The 20,560-nt window shown below is 35.2% G+C and overlaps 1 protein-coding gene and 1 long non-coding RNA gene across 3 annotated transcripts in view; one reads left to right on the top strand and one right to left on the bottom strand.

Moving 5' to 3' along the window:
- Positions 1–20,560, top strand: part of htr4 (5-hydroxytryptamine receptor 4) — a 146,715-nt gene that overhangs the window by 50,108 nt on the left and 76,047 nt on the right. For both annotated transcript variants that reach the window (XM_008420849.2, XM_008420850.2), the window contains exon 2: positions 3,621–3,699. In XM_008420849.2, the coding sequence (XP_008419071.1) occupies positions 3,644–3,699 (56 nt within the window). In that variant the 5' untranslated portion in view covers positions 3,621–3,643. The remainder of the gene's footprint in view (positions 1–3,620; positions 3,700–20,560) is intronic.
- LOC103471680 (uncharacterized) lies at positions 11,341–12,175 on the bottom strand. Its single transcript, XR_534709.2, has 3 exons — positions 11,967–12,175; positions 11,815–11,887; positions 11,341–11,452 (listed from the first exon to the last, which is right to left on the bottom strand). It is a non-coding gene; the product is annotated as an uncharacterized LOC103471680 (long non-coding RNA).

Raw genomic sequence — 20,560 nt, 5'->3', positions numbered from 1 at the left:
TCCCAGAATAAAATATGAAGCTTTTACACTACTGTCATAGAATTTTCATCAAAGCACATGCAAACATTTTCTGCATAAAATATTGAACCAACTTGTGATGACATATTTTGCCATCCTCAAAATCTTGAATCACATTCATTTTTGAAAACTGTATTTTTTGAGTTTTATTTTAAGCAAATAAAGCAGTTTTTAAAAAAAATGTTACAGCAACTTCAATTAAACTGTCATAAATGCAGCTGGTGATCAAAGTTAAAATATTTCTTAACTCAAGCTGGAGTTGCTGACATTGGGTACATTAAAGGGGCAAAAGCACAAAGGTATTAGTAGGAGGTAAACTAAAACTTGGGTTTAAGATTTAGGTAAAACTTGAATTTGCAGAATTCAACTTGTTCTAAACATTTGTGCAAAGACAGATTGGCTACACAAGAATCTCTGCAAAGCCAAGGCCTGATGCAAATGTTATATATTCAAATGAGGCACTTTTCTTCCATTTAAAAGAAAAATCACCCATATTTATGTAAATCATAGCCAGAGCAAACAACCTCTCATTCTTGAGAGCAAAAATTGTGGCATGAATATTTTGCTGGAAAAAAATAAGAGCTGGTAAAAGCCTTTCACAATTTTGGCTCAACATAAAATAAAAACACAAAATTAGCAACAGCTGTATTGGTTGGGGAGTTTTTCCTGTCTTCTGGTAAGGTTTCTCTGATATTTATAAAACATATTTCTATTGAAACATTTTTGAACTCTTTCTTAAAATTGTTGGTTTATTTTTTTAACCAGAATAAAACTTTTATGATGGTAGGATGTTCCAATAGCACTTAACAAGCTGAGATTGACAAATTCCAAGCAACTCTGCAAAGAAGGTCCATTTGCATTGCTTGACTTATGTGAGGAGCTCTAATAAATCTATGCTGTATGTCACTATTGGACTGGCAAGAGCTTGGTTATCTGGTGGAAGTTTTCATGATTTATTAAGTAATACTAAAATGATTTAATTGGACACGAGTAGGCATGCTGATGTGAGTGAATCATCATCACTTCTAACAGTGTCTACATATTGTTGCATGGAATTGGGACTCATTATTATTGTGTCGCTGCTAAGAAATTGTATCACACATATACATTTTGCAACAGTGGTGACAAGCTTTTGGCATGTTTAAAAAATATTTAGCTATAGCTATAAATCTAATTGCGGATGCTACAGCATTAGATTCCTTGGAAGGCAATACTGCAGCTTTGTTTACGTGAAGCTGTTTATCTTTATTTGTGGTAGAACACAAAGCAGATATGTAACTATGTGATGCCATAACATTATATAAGAAAGATGATTTTGAAGGATGGTCTTTAACTCCTAAACATGTCTTAATTACACATGAAATACACATAAATGAATTCTTACTCTGTTCTTGAATTTCTTCCTGTAAAAAAGATTAAACATGGAAATGTACACTTTGGATATTCTTCCAAATTCCACTGGTGCACCTGGTTGTAAAATGTTGTCTACAAGAATAGTGTCGAAATGTCTGTGTGAAACTTGACTGAAAGGTCTCGATCAGAGAGAGCAAAGCTAAGTTAGTTTTCTCTTGGTGACAGCAGAGTGCTGCTTCGGCTTGTGTTCAGCTGCTAATGAGGGAAGCTATGTGTGTCTGCTGAAGCCTTCTGTGAAGTTGAGTCTAAACTGGAGGAGGTGGAGACGACCGGGTTTCCATCACTATTGCTGCAAAACATTGTTCAGTCACACTCATTTTTATTAAGACCTGGCTTTAGTTTTAATGAAAAACTCCCAGTAAGCAGTGTAACCGTCGTGAGAAAATATCTCCATGATTCTGCCTGCATATTGTCCTGGTCTGTAGGTGTTTTTACCCCCTATACACCATTTTATTTAATCTATCTAAAGGTTTTTTTGGTGGAACTGTGCACTTGCATCTTTGTCATCTTTCTCTCCGTGCTGACCCTGTGCTGAACTTGTGACACAGCCAAAGTGTATCCTGCCTCTTTTCCTATTATAGCTGGGAAACGTTCCAGCCTATGCATGATACTAAACAGGTAGGGAAATGAATGACTTAACAAAAACAACCACAGGAAAAAGCCCCAATTCATCCAGATTGAGACTGTTGAAAATCACCCAGAATTTGGATGGCCTTTACAAAGATGTTCAGATAGCTGTGGGCTCTCAGTTACTTGTGATACTGCATGAGGTTTCTCTTAAGGCTGGACTTGATGCTTTGGGGGGGGGGAATGAATTGAAAATGATAGAGTTATAGATGTCATAGTAGCTGACGTCTTGCAGTTTAACTTGGAATGCAAAAACACACAATCCTATAGCTAACTGTTATGCTTTTAATGCCACCACATCAATTACTTTAAATTATTGCACCAGCACTTTAGTGGGTAGGTATGCTTTTGGACTGTTTTTGGAATAACTCTTTAGTATCCTGCCAGATTTTTTAATTATTTTTTTTTGTCAGAAAAAGATCTGCCAAAACAAACAGAAAAAAAGAGTCTTTACCTGTCATTTATGGTCCTATTTAAATTAAGACTTTCCCTGAGGAAATCCAGGCTTTTTTTTTGAAGAGTGGATATTTTACCTTTAGTTTTATTGAGACATGAACACAAATATTCAAGCAAAATCCTAAAATAACTTGTTGGCAAAAATGACAAAAACTATTCCTTATTTGTAACAAAAAACTAATTATGAGAAGCTTTATTTTCAGATTTTATTTCCAAAGTTGCTCGTGTTGACAAGTGCAAATGGTGAAAATAAGAAGTCTGTTTTACAAAATACTGCAGTACATGTGAGCCCATCCTTGAGCCTATTAGTACAAGAAGTAATGGACTTATGCAATATACAGCCTCATTGAATGTGCTGTACATGTTTTATAGCTGTTTCTACTTTGTGGTTTATGTCACAAGTTGCATAACACTACATGTACCATCCTCTGCCTGAGGCATTACAGTGTATTTTGTTACACTTTATAATGCAGATATAACAGGTTTTTGCTCATTTTGCTGTCGGTCTCATACAGAGGAATGTTGGCTTTAAGTGACCACATGACGTACCGGTTCTGACAGCTACCCATATGGTTGAAGCATGACAAGTTTTTTTACTCAGGGAATGAATGAGGTCAGAATCCTCCGCTGTCTCCGACCTCTCCACCAGGCTGACCTTCCCTGTCCAAACTCTGTATCTCACTTGCATGTCAGTGGAAATGTTATCAAAGGGAATGTCTTGTTCAGTCTTTGTACTGGTTGACTTTTACACACATGAAATATAAAATATTTCATGTGTTTGAGCTATGTGAGTGTAAGCAGGCTTGCTGATTAATTTATCACAATATACATTTTCTTGCTGACTTAGATATTGTAGTATGATTTAGCATTGCACCTTATTGCAAATTGTCTACTTTAAAAGAAAAGATCTAATTTTACAGATTTGCACAATATGGTACTGAAATGTCAAACAGAAGTATTCAATTTGCATAATCGTGATACAGTTTAATACATTTATGTTAATGCAATCTTCTGAGAAGAAATTGCTTGATAATAGCAATTTAAAGTTCTCTTTTAATAATATAAGTGATTATGACGATTCTTTAACTTTCACTGTGTGTCTGCAGGGACTCTCTGCATTTATGGTTACATGAATGTCAGCGCTGCAGGCCAGATGCCGGTGATGGAGGAGCTTGTCAGTGAGAGGTGAGAATTAATCAACGTTTATGTTGTGCAATCACTGTCATTGTGATTAAGCTTCCTAAAAATGATCACTCTGCATAATGCACCACACACAAAGAAAGTTATTTATCTCCAATAACTTTTACAATATATCACAAATAGTGCAAATATGAACAATTACTGATCATAAAAGATTATGTCTACAGATGGTGACAAGTTTGTTGACTTTCTAAGTAAAACAATATTATCAAATCCAGCCAAATTTCACACACACACACAAAAAAAAATTAATTTCATGTATTTAGTGAGGGAAAAAAACACTAAAGTAGTACTGCATTGCATGGCACAATACAGTGCACTGTACAAATGTCAAGTTCTCTCAAATATGCTAGTTTTGTAATCATATTTTGCTTTTTTAAAGTCTATCAAAGTTTTTTAGAGCTTCCAATCATGAGTTTATGATTTTCTATTTCCTCTGGGATATAAGTATGATGTGGCACAGAGACCCATTTCCTTTAATAACTGACCAATATTCAGGACAAGGACTTGAGTTAACTTGAAGCCACCCACATTGAGGAGGATATGAGGGAGATTAAAGACGTCTGCAAAGGTCATGGTTAGAAAACTGCACCAAAAAAAATTATATTTTGATGTCACCAATTCTCCAGGAAGCCAGTAAATTATGTCTACATGAAAATCAGTTAAATTTTTCCCCATTGAATAGAAATATTGTAATCAAATGTTAGGTTTTTCAGTGAGAGTAAGCTACTGCAATTGAAAATTAGTAAAAATAAATCACTTCTCAATGAGTGTCGACAAATTGGTCTTTGTCAGCTACATGTGTGAAATTGTCTGATATATATTTCCATGTAGTCCATTCTTCCAAAATGCTGCTATTTTATATATCAAGACATAAACTAACATATAATAGCACGCAACATGTTCTTATGTCAGCTCTTATGTCACATGCTTACTGGGTGTCAAATAAAATATAACATACTATGCTATCGTGTCTCTGTAAGATGTTATTGCAATGTGCAAATCAGCTTGTTGTATCTGTGAAACTTTACCAGAGGCAGTTAAATCCACATGGATGATGAGCATCCATGTGGTGTTTGTTGATGGTGGGAGCTGTGTAACGCATTCCTCCACACCATAAAATTCCCATCATTGTCATCCTAATGTGACCAGTTAGTGACCCGTGATGGTCTGCATTCACTCTCAATGTAACTGCAAACAGGTCAAACAGGGAACTTTCTAGTTTTCAGCTTAAGAAACAAAACAACTCTTTAAATAGTTTTATTTGTTTACTTGCATTATTTATTATCAAGGAGCTTAGATGAGAAGCTTCTTCTCTAGTTCTCCTTTGCATTGAAAGAGAATCCTTTCATATAATGCTCCAAGCTCAAAGTGTCAGAAAAATTAATTCATCTTAATTCATAATATGATATATGTGGTGTTTAAAATGTTAACATAGGCAGTTATAAGCATTTTCAGTGGCGGTTTCAAGTATTCATAGATATTATCTGGGGTTTGTGATCACTTACCTCTGCAAATACTTTGGCTTACTGGAACTTACAGTTCATCTGCTCTTTTTTTCTTCTGAGAACAAATAGAAAATTTGTATAATCACTTTGTGTTCAGTTCACTTTGAGGCATTACAGTTTTATTGAGACATGAACACAAAGCTTGGTTTGTGTTCATGCTTGGTTTGTTACCAAGCATGAACACTTGGTTTGTTACTTATTTTATTATATTCTATTTGTTTTCATTATGTACCAAACAAAGAAAAACTAAATGTTAACTGTGCTCTTTTTACTATTTAATATATGTTAAAGTGGTCAAGTTTTTTTATTCATAGGGCTACCTTGACATAAAATTAAAAATGCCTCAATGCAGGAATTTGAGTTGTTTTTTTATTATTCTTATTATTTTAAATCCACAATCATTCATGTTCAGATCTCAGAACATCAAAAATAGATTTTATAACCTACCCTCAATCTTCATGGACATAAACCTGTGTGCAGAAATAAAGCTGAATATGTCCTGCAGCAGTCGTTTAATTTAGCATAAAAACACAACATAAATGTATTGTGCACTTACTATTAAAGTCTCTGTGGTAAAACTGCAGCCATTGATAGTGTAGTGTCAAGTACAATAGCATCAGAAGTCTGCGGCTCAAAAATGAATTGGCAGTCCTGATTCCTGCTTCAGGCTTATTCTCATCTTCTTCAGGAGCGTTTGGCTCTGCGGAGGAAACAATGGGCTTTGTGGGATTTCTGCCTCACCACTCGCTGCCTCTGTAGTCGTTTTCCCCCTCAGGCTTGTTGATTTCATTTGAACACAGATCACGTTAAAACTGTTGGGTGGTATTTTTTCTGCTCTGGATTGTAAAAATAGCAGTTTCCTCTGCTTGGTAAAGTTTTAAGCATTTAAAGGTGCAGATGAGAGATGAGAACTTTTTTTTTTACTAGCCACAGTTTGCCCGTAATTTTCTCACTGTTGCTTTGACGCACAAAGTGATGATGAAATGATAAACGGGTAGAAGACAAAAGAGATGTGCATTGTTACAATACCCCAAAGGTATACTTTTGAGCATTTTATTCAAACACTTCTCCCAAGTGTTATTTTATATTCAAAAGTGAAATTATACTCTCATCTCATATTAAAACAGTAAATAATGTTTTCATACTGAATGCAGTTTTAAGGTATTCATTATTAATTAAAAAATGAGAAACAAAATGATGCACATTCTTCCTGAAAACTGAAAATCCCTTCATTTTTGTTAACTTTGGTTAGCTTTAGGAATAATCTGACGGACACACTGAAGTGTACCTATTAATGAAAACTGTGTTTGAGAAAATGTTTGTGTCCTTTAGTCTGGTGGCGTCTGAATAATAAATGTAGGAGTAAATAAGCAGTGATACCACACTGGTGTTAGTGTGATTTTATGGAAATCCTGCTTTTGAAAGTTTTGTCACAAATGCAGAAGCACATAAATAGCACTGCAGTGCACTAATAATTTATCATTGAAAAAAAAAATTGTGTTAAAGTTCATCCCTCAGAAATTTAAAGTTTGGTTCATAGAAAGTACAGCTGAATAATTTATGTTCATAATTTCTAAGCCTAATTCTGAGCTAAACTCACATCCCTGACATAAACCATTCAGGTTTATTAATTTTTCACAAAATAAAGTATAAAAATAAGTATATATAAAAACCCTTGATAACTGTAGGCAGACGCTATTACCAAATCTCCGAGTGCAGAGGTAGACATGTTTATAATCAGAATTATTTTCATTCTATGTTTTTGTGTTCAGTGTGTGAGCTAATATTACCTCAAAATCAACCATCTTATTTTATTTCATAAGTTGCAATACACCTACACATTTTTTACATACCACAAATCAAAATGTAAACAAATATTTGCACTTTATTGTATTAAAAGCAACACCTTCAGTATAGCAAAAATAATAATTTTGCATTTAACTATGAATGAAAAGGCTGGAGATGAAGAATGACGCATATCATAAGTAACTTTCAAAAGGCCACATTTTTAGACATCACTGTAAAGCTTCGAAACCAGATATCCAGGATGTGCTAGTAACTTCATATGCCCCTTGGGCCTTCTTGTTCCTGATTCATTCATGGCTGGACACATGTTTATGCATCAATTATTAACACAGTAATTATTGCGAGAGAACATATTCATTATTTATGTAGTTTGTAGTTTTAAAATTTGGCATTTGCTGTATGACAACAATGACAAAAAATAATTAGAATTAAGCCTCCATTAAATTAAATTCAATTAAAGGCTGAGAAATCACAACAACAAATATGATGATGCTGAAGTGAAAGTAACTAAACCCTTCTGTTTAATCATGAGTGCAACTGCAAAGGGAAAAAAGTATCTGTTTCAACACTCTTCTTCTACTGTTCATTTAAAGTGCAATAACATGTAAACTCATGTTTACATGTAACTTCAATAGTTATTACATGTATTTATTAAGTGTGAATCTTGAAGGAGTTTCACTTGTTCAAATGTGATTTGTCAACATCTTAGCATCTAAACAAGTAAATTAATATTTATTAAGGACGGGTAACATTAGACAATGTAACATTAAAGAATCCATTTGGCAGCTTTACAAACTAAAAACATGTTTTGTGTCATCTCGTCAGTAACGCCTGTTGTCGTTGTTTAGCCATTAATTCATCAAATGTGTTTGACAAAATCTTACAGAGCCTCTTATTTATTTATTGCTATTGAACTTGACATACTTTAATACTTTAGAGCAGTATTTCCTTTAAAAATGTTGAAAAACATGTATAATCTTTCTCATTTGAGTGTTGAGCTGTGACAGCATCTGTCAATATTATTTTAAAACTATTTAAAACAAAACACTTACTGTCAATCAATGCAGCATGCACACTGGACTCCTGCAGACTGAGATAGGAGCTTCTCTTCACATACAGATATTTGAAGGAAAACAGGTCTAACTTGTTTAAAACAGTAAAAATTATATAAAACAATACTTACTACTAATTTTCATGTCACCAGTCAGCGTCATCAATGAACAGTCTGGTTACACCGGCTCTGTTGTACACTGATTCTATTAGACTATTGTTTTGTTTTTATGCAACAAGAAAGCCTGAAGTAGAGATTTGTTCCATAAAAAGGTGTTTTTCTGATTAATTTCAAAACAACTCTGTGATTAAGTGATGAAAACAAACTTGTCAATTAAAACCGGAACACCACTCAGCCCTGGGGTTAAAGGTCAGAGAGCTGACTACATGTTGTGATACTACTGTATGCAGAAAGCGCAGAGTAAGATTTTCCATTGCAACACAGAACAAAAATCAGAAAGTCTCCGTTACGTAAAATATTGTGACTCTTGTACAACAAATTGCTGTGGTTTGCCCAACGATTCTATCACTTTACAGCAGCTTTTCACATTCACACAGAACGAGGTTTAGTTACAGTACCTGAAGCTTTTCTGAGCTCCTCAATTTAAAACACAGCCTTAAGTTAAATAATGGCATAAATGCTGAAGGTTACTTATGACTGATCTCCCCTAAACACATTTGTGCACAGCACTGATTCCTTCTAGCATATAAAAGTCAGTAACTATTCACAAGATGATTTTTTTCTCAGTTTAGCTTTAGTTGCAGCTTCATTGAGTTTACATCTAAATGCAAAGAGTCTATATTATATTGTGCATCCAAAGTAAGAGATCTAACAAGAACATTTACATATTTTTTGCCATCAAAGTTTCATAAATATTTAATTACCCAAAATAGGTTATAACGCAAAACATGATTCTGATGTTTATGAAACGACACGCCTAAGCTTGTTAACTAGGTGAAAAGATAAATTTTTTATGTCTCATATTTTTTTAAACACTGTTTATGATCACAGTCTCTTGTCACCTTTAGTTCACAAGTACATTGCATACATAGGTAGAAGTGCAAATTATACAGCCCTGCTGAGTGGGGGGAAAAAATCATGCATTAGTTATTGATGATCCACATTTTGCATAATATACATAATATACACTTTAATATGAGAGGTGCAGCATTTCTTAGTTGTCTCATTATTCAAATGTCATCTATTGCTGGCTAAACCTGTACATCCTAGCTTCTGTTTTATAGCAAAACAGAATTAGATTTACTGAAGTTCTGTAATGACATGAAATCATGCAGAATCCAAATTGCACCGACACAGGTGTTAAAGCTGATTACCAATGGAAATCACAGAGGTTGTTACTCAGACTCATTGTTTCTGTTAAGGCAGTAGGATGGTGGAAAAAAGAAAACAATTCTTGATGTTTTATTCATAGCAGAGTATAGCATGATCAAAACCCCAATTTGGAAGATACTTAAAGCTTCTTACCTCTAGATAGTCGGGGGGAAATTTGATTGATATGATATTTAGACGGAAATAGAACTGTTTGTATGCACTGATGATCAGTGCAGAGTCTGATATAAAAAAATGGAAGCTGGAAATGTCAGTCCAACATCTGGAAAGTCACACAGCACAAAGAGTTGATGCCTCTGCAGGAGAAATGATGACACAGCTGCCTGTTTTGAAGAAGTCCATGACACGCATTACGTAAGATTAGCTGCAGATTGTAAGTGTAGAGAGATTCATTGCTACTTTCAAGAGGAGCTTATTCACCAACCTCTTACTGTGGGCTTCATGATTTTGGCTGCTGATTAGACACATATGAATGCGCTTAAGTTGCCAAAGCCACTGGTGTAACAAATTAGTTTTTATGTTTTACATGCAGCAGTGTTGAATTTGCTGTGGTGGTTGTGGCTCTGCTAAAGCCCATTTTTATGGGCAGAGTAGGTTCAAATAAAGACAAATTGCTGCTGTGCACTTTAGATCAGGAATGGGTGATGAATTTCACATGAGTATCTATCACTGTATGGACTGTCTGAAGGTATCCTTGCTAATAAATTCTGAATGTAATTTTCTATAAGCTGCTAGTATCAGTAATCAATGCATCTGAATTGCACTGATTGCATGTTATTCTCACATCTGATGCCATACATTACCTATGCTCTGAATACTTATTCTCCAGAAAAACAATTTGAATAAAAAATATGCAAGTTCTTGTATTTTACTGTGGGAATCTTTGGTCCTGACAAAGACTATTTAGATCATATATATATATATATATATATATATAAAATATAAACACTCACACCGCCATCTCTAAAGAAAAGACAATCATAGATTAAGTTGAAGACCACTCATTCCACCTAAAACTAAATCCTTCTTATGTGCAGTTTATCTCCCACATTTTTATAATGACATTTCATGTTTCGACCACTTTGACTGTATGATGTGAAGGTCAGTTGTTTAATAAACAGAGACAGTTTACCCTTGACTTCAGGAAATAAATACAGAGAAGTTGACCAATTTAACACTATGAAACACTTTTAATGCTTCTAGGACACTAACATCTGTGTTAATTGTGTGGTATTTATTGCAGTAAAACCCCACCAACAGGCTGGATGTCTTATTGGCACCCTAAATGTATTGCAATATGAACTAAAACACTGACAAATTATAAAACATACTTTTTGATATTATTAATGGATAATCGAATATTGTAAAGATGATATTGTGTACAATCTTAACTTAGAGGTCAATACTTTGTTAAAGACTTGTTTCTGTGCTTTCTTTTTACAATGAACTGACATTGGCAGGCACACAACAATGCTACCGTAGCGACACACACAGCTCTGCTGGTTTTCATATTAAAACCTAGGTTTCTAAAAGAAAAGTATGTTTGATTTTAGATGTTATGTTGAAAATCATTTGCATATGGATGTAGTTTTTCCCAGAGCAATTTAATTGTGACTCCTCAATACTCCTCTGTTTTGCATAGGTTATCTCAACAGAAGTTAATGTCCTCTAATCTAAATTTCATCTTCTGTCAGTCTTGCTTGAGTCTTGATTTAATTTCAGCTTATCTTTGAGTGTGTAACAGTTATGGGCTACGCAGCTAACTGCGGCTACAAAAGCAGCATCAGAAGATGGTTCTTGAAGGAGCCTGAGGTGTGAATGAAGACAATCACYGTTTTAGTTTTGGTGTTTTTTGTATTGATGATAGGGGGGAAAAAAACAACAACAAACAATTATAAATACACAATGAGGGTCAAATTAATTCAAAATGAATAAATTCAAAAGATCAAAGTTCTTGTCCTTAGCTCGCCATCCTTTGCTCAGAAGTGGATCTGAGAATCTGATCCATCAAAAAAAACCCGACCTAAAAGGCCAAAAAAAAAACCCATTAGGCGGTTTATCAACAATAAGTATGTGCAAACACACAAATACAATAAATATCAAATTCAATAATTAAACTAAACATTTCAGTCAGGTTAACTTAACCATAATTTAGATAAACAAAAAGAATAATCATATTTCAAACTAATCCATTTAAGGTTAAAGTTGAAATCAAAGTTCACTTTCAAAATATCAATCAAGAGAAAATAAATTAACTCAAAATACTCAAGCAGTGTGAGGAAAAAGAAAATATACTGCGCAATATCAATTTAAATGTAGCTACATCCTATTTTCAATCAATTTCATTACGAAAGTAATGAAATCTTTCACAAAACTATCAATTACCTTTGAGCAGAGAGTGCTAGACTGCGATCAGCTGTGAATCCCGGTGACAGCCCAGGTAACAACTGCCACAGTTCTAATAAAAAAATGCTCCAATGAGCAATCGATCAAAACTTTCATGCTGAACACTACTGCTATCAACCAAGCAAACTCACCAATAGTTCAAATCACTTTCAGAGATTTGGGTGAATTTTCCAAGGAGAGATGATCAGCAAGACGCCAACAGCCAGTCACAATCACAGTGGAACAGGTGGTGTTTTAAACTGCGCTGAGGCGGGGCTTTAAATAAGTTGAAGAGTTTGGGGGCAAAACAGGAAGTGGGCCCGTAAAAATAAAAGTCTGACTGATTGACTAATTACGGGTTACAAGTGCATAGATAAACTGAAAAAAAACAAAAAACAGAACTCATATTATTGGTTCTAGTATTAGAAACAGCACTCTTACCTTTGACTGGGGTTTTTGGAAGCAGTCTTTTGGTTTCCTCTCTACAGCGTGCTATAGATTTTCTGTTATGCTTGGCCGGAAGATAACTTTATTTTGAGTATGTACTCAAAGTAAAAGTAAACAAATATATGCTCAACAGATTCTAGCATGGAGGTTGAAAGAGCTGCTCTTTTGTTTTTGGGCCATGCTGTTGGTTTTGGATCTCATTTTCTATCTGCAATTTAAGGAAACACAGTTTCTTGGCATCCTTCTGCCCCTTGATGCCCCCGAGGGTTTGTCTGCACTCTTCTCCTTCCAATCCACCTTCATCCATTTTTGTCTTGATGAGATTTATAGAATAGATCATCCCTTCTGTATTAGTTCTCAAATCTGTCCATTGTGATTCCTTTCTTTCTGGGAAACTGCATCAGACTCAGATTAAACCCTATTTGCAGTTCAGTTTGCTCAACAGTGGGGGGGGGGGTTCAGGGGAGGAGGTGGATTTGGTGAGACATCTGCAAGATGTGATGTGGCACTGTGAAAGACATAATGATGACTAAAGAAAGGCAGTTGTATTTGTAGATGTGAAAACTAGTGCAGAGCAGGAAGTCACACTGAGTGCCCAGTGACTGATCTTTGAAAATAAAATAAAAAACATACAAAAAACAGATTGAGCTCATCAAGTGTTTCCACCCTGCTGCTGCAGTTCTTGGTGTGTGAATGTTTGATTTACTTTTCTTCTTCTCACCACATTTGATGTGTTCCTGGAAGTTATTTTTAAACTTTTGACTGCATGCTTCTTTGTAGTTATTTTACCTAACATTTAATCCAGCCTAAATGTTGTTTCCAGCCTCAAAGATCCAGTAGTTTTTATTAATAAGTGGCTTCAGGACATTTGAGAAAGGATCCAAGGTTTTCAGACAAGAAACTGATGCACTATTCTGTTTTAAAATCCTATATTTACATAGTTAAATTCTTATCTACATATTAAGAAGAAAGTAATTTATAAAAAACACCAATTCTCTTTTTACACATTGGACTGAAATGAACCAAAATGTACACTAAGACTGAGGTAAATGTAATTTAATGCTTCTAGTAGCTATACGTTTTTGGCATGAGTCTGAGGAATCTTTGCCCAACTCTTTAACCCTCCATCTGTGAGATGTTTGAGGAGTAAAACCAATTTCAAGTCACCTCACAGCACCTCAAAGTGATCAAGATCTGGACTCTGAGTTGGTCTCAGAATTTCAATTTCTCAAATCTTGGCCAGTCCTCCGTGGATTTACTGCTACCATTTTTGTAATCAGCAATGATGCATGCAATCACGTTTTCATGTTAGCAACTAAAACTGCAACTCACTGGTACAGGCAAACCTTCAGAAAACCTGACCTGCTAATCAAGACTGTTAAAATAAGACAAAAAAGCAAAGTTGGATACCTAAGCACTGAATGTGCTGTTGTGATTCAATGAAGTCTCTCAATAAAAAATACCATATATTTATATGTAATTACAATTTACTGTATTATATTACTGTATCATGTAGATGATGCATCCAGTAATGTCTTGCAATTTTTCACATAAAATCTTTGCATTTTCCTGTGAAATACATTCATCATCCATCACCTCAAACAACACATCCATTCTTTACTGATTTTCTCTCTGTACATTCAATTATAGTAGATTTGCATCAATTTGTTGAATCTCCATTTGTGCTATTCAGTGTCTCTGCTTCCGTCTGCAGACCGAGGAGGCAACATTGTGCAGTGTCACTTTCATTCACAGACTCAATAATTCATTCAGCAGCTGCTTACGTAATCTCAATAAGAAATCCTCCATACATGCAAAAAGCTTTGGTGGCTTTTGAGGCTGAGCATGCACATGCAGAAGAAAAAAAAGAAAAAAAAAACAACAAGCAAACAGGAGGCAGTAGCTTTCATTCAGCTGATGTTGGATCAGATCTGTGAAGCGAAGCATTCTGAACTCTCCAGTGACAAAACTGAAATCTGTCAAGCCAGCAGATCGGTTATCCTCCCTAAACAGGGGAGAGCCTGCAGGAGGTGCAGAGTGTGTCTGGATACTTTTCAGTCTGAGCGCTTCTTTATACACTTTTCCAACCGGTTCCCATTCATGCCTGACAAGGTGATTTATCCCACCTGTCACTGATAGTAATTCCAGGCACATGCAGCTTCAGACACCAGTTTTCTCCTCCTCTTCAGAGAGCAGCATGAAGCTTTAAAAAAAATCTCTTAGGCCATCCACTCACACATCCCATCTCCTGGCATCCTCCACAGAATGTTATGTTGATGTGGGTGGTTTTACTTATGCAGGTCAGTATGTGAGAAATTTGCAGGCATAGTTCAAAATTAATAGAATAGAAAAAAAAATCACAATGATAACATTTGTATTATATTTAATTTTGTAAAAACTTTTATTGCTTTCATAAAATGCAAATGCTGTTGTATTTTTCACCAACTTCCTACCTCAACTTTCTTTCTGCTCTCGCTTTCAATTTTTTTTGTGTCTATGTTTGGCAACAAGAGTTGCTTTGAAAATGCATTTGAAGATGGATGTGCAGAGGGCTGCTTTTATGAAGAGTGGCTGGATGTTTGTGATTTTACTTTTGACAAATTATAAGACTTTGTCAAAATGCATTGTTAATAAAAGACAAATACTTGACCCACAATTAAAAAATAAAAAATAAAAATCTGCTTCAAGTGCCTAGGCTGACGGGATTTGTACTATCCTTGAATTGTTGTGGACCACATGAAACTATTCAGAGGGCTGTAAATGTTCCTTAGGCGACACTAACCATCCTCGATCTACATCAAAACATAAGCTTGTTTTCCATTGCCTTTTTAGGATTTTTTCGTGAAATGCTTCAGGTCCTCTGGATTTAATAAAGCGTTGTACAAGTACAGACTATTTACCATAGTACATAGTAAAATGCCTTGGTTTTTAGTGTTTTATTTTCTTAAGGTTTTTATTTCAATAATGAAGACTGGTAGCAAAGTCTTCTAATATGAATAAGATTTTCTATATGGTGATGTCTGTAGGACCTGTTGATGCTGGTACAGTGTGTTCATCGATCACAATATAGCTGTTTGTTGTAACATCCAGCCAATACTATTGACAGTCTTGTTGGTTTGTGCAGTTCCTGCTCAGTACAAAACATTCTGCGTTTTTTCTGGAGTATAAATCACTCTTTTGTTCCATATGCAGCTGTGAGGAAAGCTAATCGTGGGCTGGAAGCTAGAGGGCCACAGCTGGAGGAACGAGTCCACATTTGGGTACATAAAGAACGCGCTGTCAGTGTTCTGACAATCTGCACTACTTTGTCAAATGTTCTTACCAAAGTGTATCTAGATAGCTGTATCTATCTGTGGGTGCTACCTTTCCAAACTTTGAGAACACCTGTTGAGGCTTGTGAACAGAGTTTGTAACAATGTAAATCATTTTGTTAAACTCAAGCATCTCGCTATCATCCCAGGTTTATGCTGCATGTGTCTCCGCGCCGCTACGCACTTCATCAGTAGTGGTGTTCCTGACTACCCTGATTTAGAGCGTGAACATTGGTATGTCAGATCAATCTGTGAGCTTGTTGAAAAGCATTTAACTGAACACGTCACTGGGTCTTATAATTTACACGGACAAATAATGCAACTTATTCTCAACTGTGACCTGAAGTGGTTTTCTGCCCACTTCATGACATAATTTTGTAACTAGTTCAACTTGAACTACCCTGCGACTTGTAGCTCAGAATATACAGTAAGTAGTAGTACAGTAGACGCTGATGTTTTCTTTTATTTAATCTGTTACAGATATCAGAATATAAGTGTGGAAAGTGCTTTTCCATCTTGAAAATACTCTGAATAGACACGATGAACAAAGAGAAGTGAGAACTAGCAAATATTTCGAATATAAATATGTTGTACCTGACAATGTTGCACATCATATTAGCAGTGCACAAATGAATTATTGCAATCTGTAATTACCAAATAAGCACTTAAATAAAATGTGGTCTGTTTATCTGAGTAAGACATTCACCAAGTTGTTACAATTGACAAATGTGTAAATTTTATTTTTTGAAAAAATACATAAAGTCATATCTCAGCCTAAAATAGTTCATCCAAGTAAAAAGGGTCTGATAATGCATTTTAGATATTTTTTATGCATGAATCAGAGAACAGTTATCTGTATATAACTGACAAACATGGACGTACCGTATTTTCCGCACTGTAAGGCGCACCTAAAAACCTTCAATTTCCTCAAAAGCTGAAAGTGCGCCTTATAATCCGGTGCACCTTATATATGGACCAATATTGAGCCACAACAGGTCTAGCAACTACGGTAAGCAGCCGCCGACTTCATTTTCCCCCGTAGAAGAAGAAGTGTGTGGTGCATGCTGGGATAGTTGTCAAAACTCTGGTTTGTTAATAAAGTTTGATAATACCTTTAAAGCCAGGGAGGGAGGGGCGGGGGAAGAGAGACAGAGACTGCGGCGGTTGGTCTGTGTTACTCAGAAAGCAGTTGGGCACAATATCGCAACACCAACACCGTGAGTGAAACAATGACTGGGGCAGACTACTATATAGAGTACTCGGGGACCAATTCTTTACAAATGTAGATGTCTAATAATAGAGTACGGAACAAATTGGCAACCCAAACTGAAGTGTCTATTCTATGTGCCTTATAATCCGGTGTGCCTTATAGTGCGGGAAATACGGTAGATTATTTGTTTCTGCTGGGCAAGATTTGCATCTTCATCTGCTTGTATTTTGTACTGTCTGCCTTGTGAATCTGAGGCAGAAATTAAGCACTTAGTGCAAAAATGATAAAAAAAATTGTGGAACAAATAGCCTCATAATTTTCCATATTAGTGTCTTATTAAGTAGCAGTGTTAATATTTCTGAGACACTGGAAGGCTTGACCGTGATAAAAGTAGTTCATACTTCAGCTTCCTATTTCTTCATTTAAGAGAAGTTATAAAACAAGATTGACTGGTAATGTTATAAACCTGTTTAAAAATAATTACTGCAATAAGCACAATTCTGATTTCATGTTTTACAAATAAATGTAATTGCATTAAAATATTGACATACTTGCAACAATTTATAACTGTTATTTAAAGCAGCAGCTTAAAAATAAACATATTTTTTCCTGTGAGCAGGATGGTAGCTGACCTGAAGTTATGACATTTCTTTTTCCATTGCTGACATTTGCTAATGTTAGCCTCTAAGCCCCTGCAGTCTCAAGGTGCCCTGCTCCCATGCTGATCTCACTTAGTTTTTTACAATCCAGACCATTTCCAAATGTAAAGTAGTTTCCTAATAAATAGGATTTTATTAGTTTAGAAATAGCATTAAGTGGCCCTTCTTCACATTACGCATTCCAGAAGTAGTGGTAGTTTTTTCCTATTTTGTGTGTCTGTTTTAAATAGAAAAGAGCCATTGTACTGTGCAGGGAAGTTGTGGAAAGGTCAGTTTTAAATGTTAAATGCATGTAAAAAAAAAAAAAAAACAGTTCCTCTAGACTGTTGGTATCTAACTCCAAAATAAGTATAAGCAAAAAAAAAAAAAAGTAATGAAAAACCTTACCAATGAAAAAACGTAAACATTTTTACCAAGATCAAACATCAACATGAACCAGAACCTTTTTGTTTCAAGCGTGCTGTACCCATCAGTTTCCTGAAAATTAGTAATCCAAGCTAAATAAAGACATGGTAGAAATATAGTTCTGAGAAAACAATAACATTCTCTGCAATTATCCATTTTTATTTTAAATGGGTGGAATTTGTAAAGTATGTGTTTATATAAATATTATAATTAATTTGATTATTGGTCAAGCATGAATTAGGTGATTACTAAAGCTCATTATGAGGCCCATAATGTGGGAAGGACTCAAGTTTTGCCAGATAACTCTTCAAACTAATGAGTGAGCTCCACAGATACTGATGCAGCAATAAAACATACTCATTTTTACATAAAATCAACTCTCACTTTACCTTTGTGTTACCGTGTCTGAATTATTCACAGATGGCAAACTGTCTTTCTTCTTTTTTGCTCATAATAATCAAATATGACAGGTCTAAATGAGGAGGTCTGTTTTGCCTCTAATTTGTCATTTTGCCATCCTGGGATCCAGTCTCCTTATGTGGAAGACATGTTTTGGGCTACCAGAGCAGCGTTTTGGTCTGGCAAAAGGTGCACACTCCAATTTTCATCCTGTCGGCCGTCTGTTCTTTAATGTGGTGAAAAGTCAGCTTTACTGCTGCTGAGTAGGTGGAAACCTGCACCTTGGGTTTTCAAGATGGATCAGGCTGAACTATGGAGCTCTGAACTGATCCAAATTTCTCAGTGAGAAGTAAAAATGAATTATTTCTGATGCTAACATGAGCAGATCCTTGAAATGCAGTTTCTTTTATAAACATTATAAACCTGTGAACATCACTGTAGTGTGGACACTTGGAAATTCCCTACAGAATAAAAAGCAAGAAAGATGAAGCTCGAGCCCATCGCTTAATATTAAAATTACTCATTTTTAAAACTATGATTTTGACATTAGAAAATCTGACTTTTTTTAAGTAGTGCGGTGGAGACTCTGCTGTGCCTTATTAATGGACTAAGTAGTTCAACAGATTTAAAAGGAAAATGTTTGCTAAATTGTAGTCCACCCTTTTTCATCTGTGTTTGTACAGTCACCTGTTCACCATAGTTCGCTTAAGAAAAGTATTAAGTAATGGAAAGAAAAACTAAAACAGTCCAAAACCTTGTGGTTTGAAAGAATAATATCGACAACATGATGTAAATTATTTTATTGAAAATAGAAAAGCAATAATAATTCTTAAAGCTCCCAAAAATATTAAGTATTTCACATGTTATTGTAGCTTTAATTCTGAAAGCTACTCAACTCGTAGCTTTCCAACTAAGGTTTTTATATGAATTGCCCTAATATGAATCATGGATGGTGAGAGTTGTTTATGATTCATGCAATCAATGACAAATTTAGGAGCCTTATTAATAGTGCTGAACAGAAATAGGTGTGGGTACAACAGCACTCCATATGCTCCCTTTACTGTCATTTTGTAGCGACTCTAAATTAAACAGTATTATAGGAAATTGTACGTTTTTAAGCTTCACCTCCAGTGTAATAAAACCCGACTACGCCATTATACTGGCAACAGGCTCATGCATAATTGCATAGTGTTGCACTATCTTGTTAAGAGACAGTAAAGAAAATACTTGCAAGTTCAAAGTGTAAGTCAGTGCGAGCCACTCGGAGCTCATCAGCCTCCAGCCATGACTGTGCTGTATGAGGACATGTCAGAACAATCAGTGAAAGACTGGGAGTTCTCTTTTCCTTTCAGATCTTGCTTCCCCGTTTTATTAAAATTTCCTCTTTTTCCGATAAAAATATTGTTGGTTAAATACTGAAAATATTAATTTAGTTTTCTTTTAAATTAAGGTAATAAAACTGAAAAATCCCACTTTATTTAAGTCTATAGACATTTATAAACACGGCATATTTGTTAATTTTCTGTTTTACTCAAAACCGATAGATCTTTGACACATTCTTCTCCCATCATCGGTGTAAGTTGCATTTATTGAATCAAAAGTTACTTTGAACTATGTTGTAATTAGGAAATAAATATAAACATACAGAATTATTCGAAACTTGCTAATCAGGCCGTTGGACACATCAATCCTTACTGGTGCATCTTTAAGTGGTGAATATTCAATCTGGAGCTTAAAGTTGACTGAAATATTTTTCTATCTTCCTACAGCAGCAATCTCTTTATCTGCAGAGAATATGTTCAGCCCCTCACTGATTTGAAAGCTTACACTGTGTATTGATTATGTACCTTCATTAATCTTCATCTCCACTGCAGAGTTTGCTGTGGATTATTGCTGACTGAGCTATTGGTTGATATGATCAGTGAAATTATGCCAAAAGCAGCCGGTTCATCGACCTTGTGGTTAAACATTTGTTCGTCAATAAGGCCACTGATGCTGCAGCAGCTTTCTTTTGTTGCAGGGTGCCTGCTGTTCCGCTGACATAAAATTGGTGCATCATGCAGACATTGCTTAAAAATGTATTTTACCTGGCATTTACAGGCTTATTGCGTGTTTTGATTAGATTACATGGAGAAATCATAACATTATTTGACCGGCATAGGGCACTTGTTATTGTGCTGCATCTCTAAGATTTATTTTCTTAAAAATATTTTAGACCCATTGAGTCATATAACAGTGAATACATTAATTACATGGAAGTTTGTGGTTGTGATGTAACAAAATGTGCAAAAGTTAAAGAAGAGTAAATACTTTTG

The sequence above is a fragment of the Poecilia reticulata genome, linkage group LG10 (assembly GCF_000633615.1).
Source record: "Poecilia reticulata strain Guanapo linkage group LG10, Guppy_female_1.0+MT, whole genome shotgun sequence".
NCBI lineage: Eukaryota > Metazoa > Chordata > Actinopteri > Cyprinodontiformes > Poeciliidae > Poecilia > Poecilia reticulata.
This window is presented reverse-complemented; position numbering and strand designations above follow the sequence as displayed.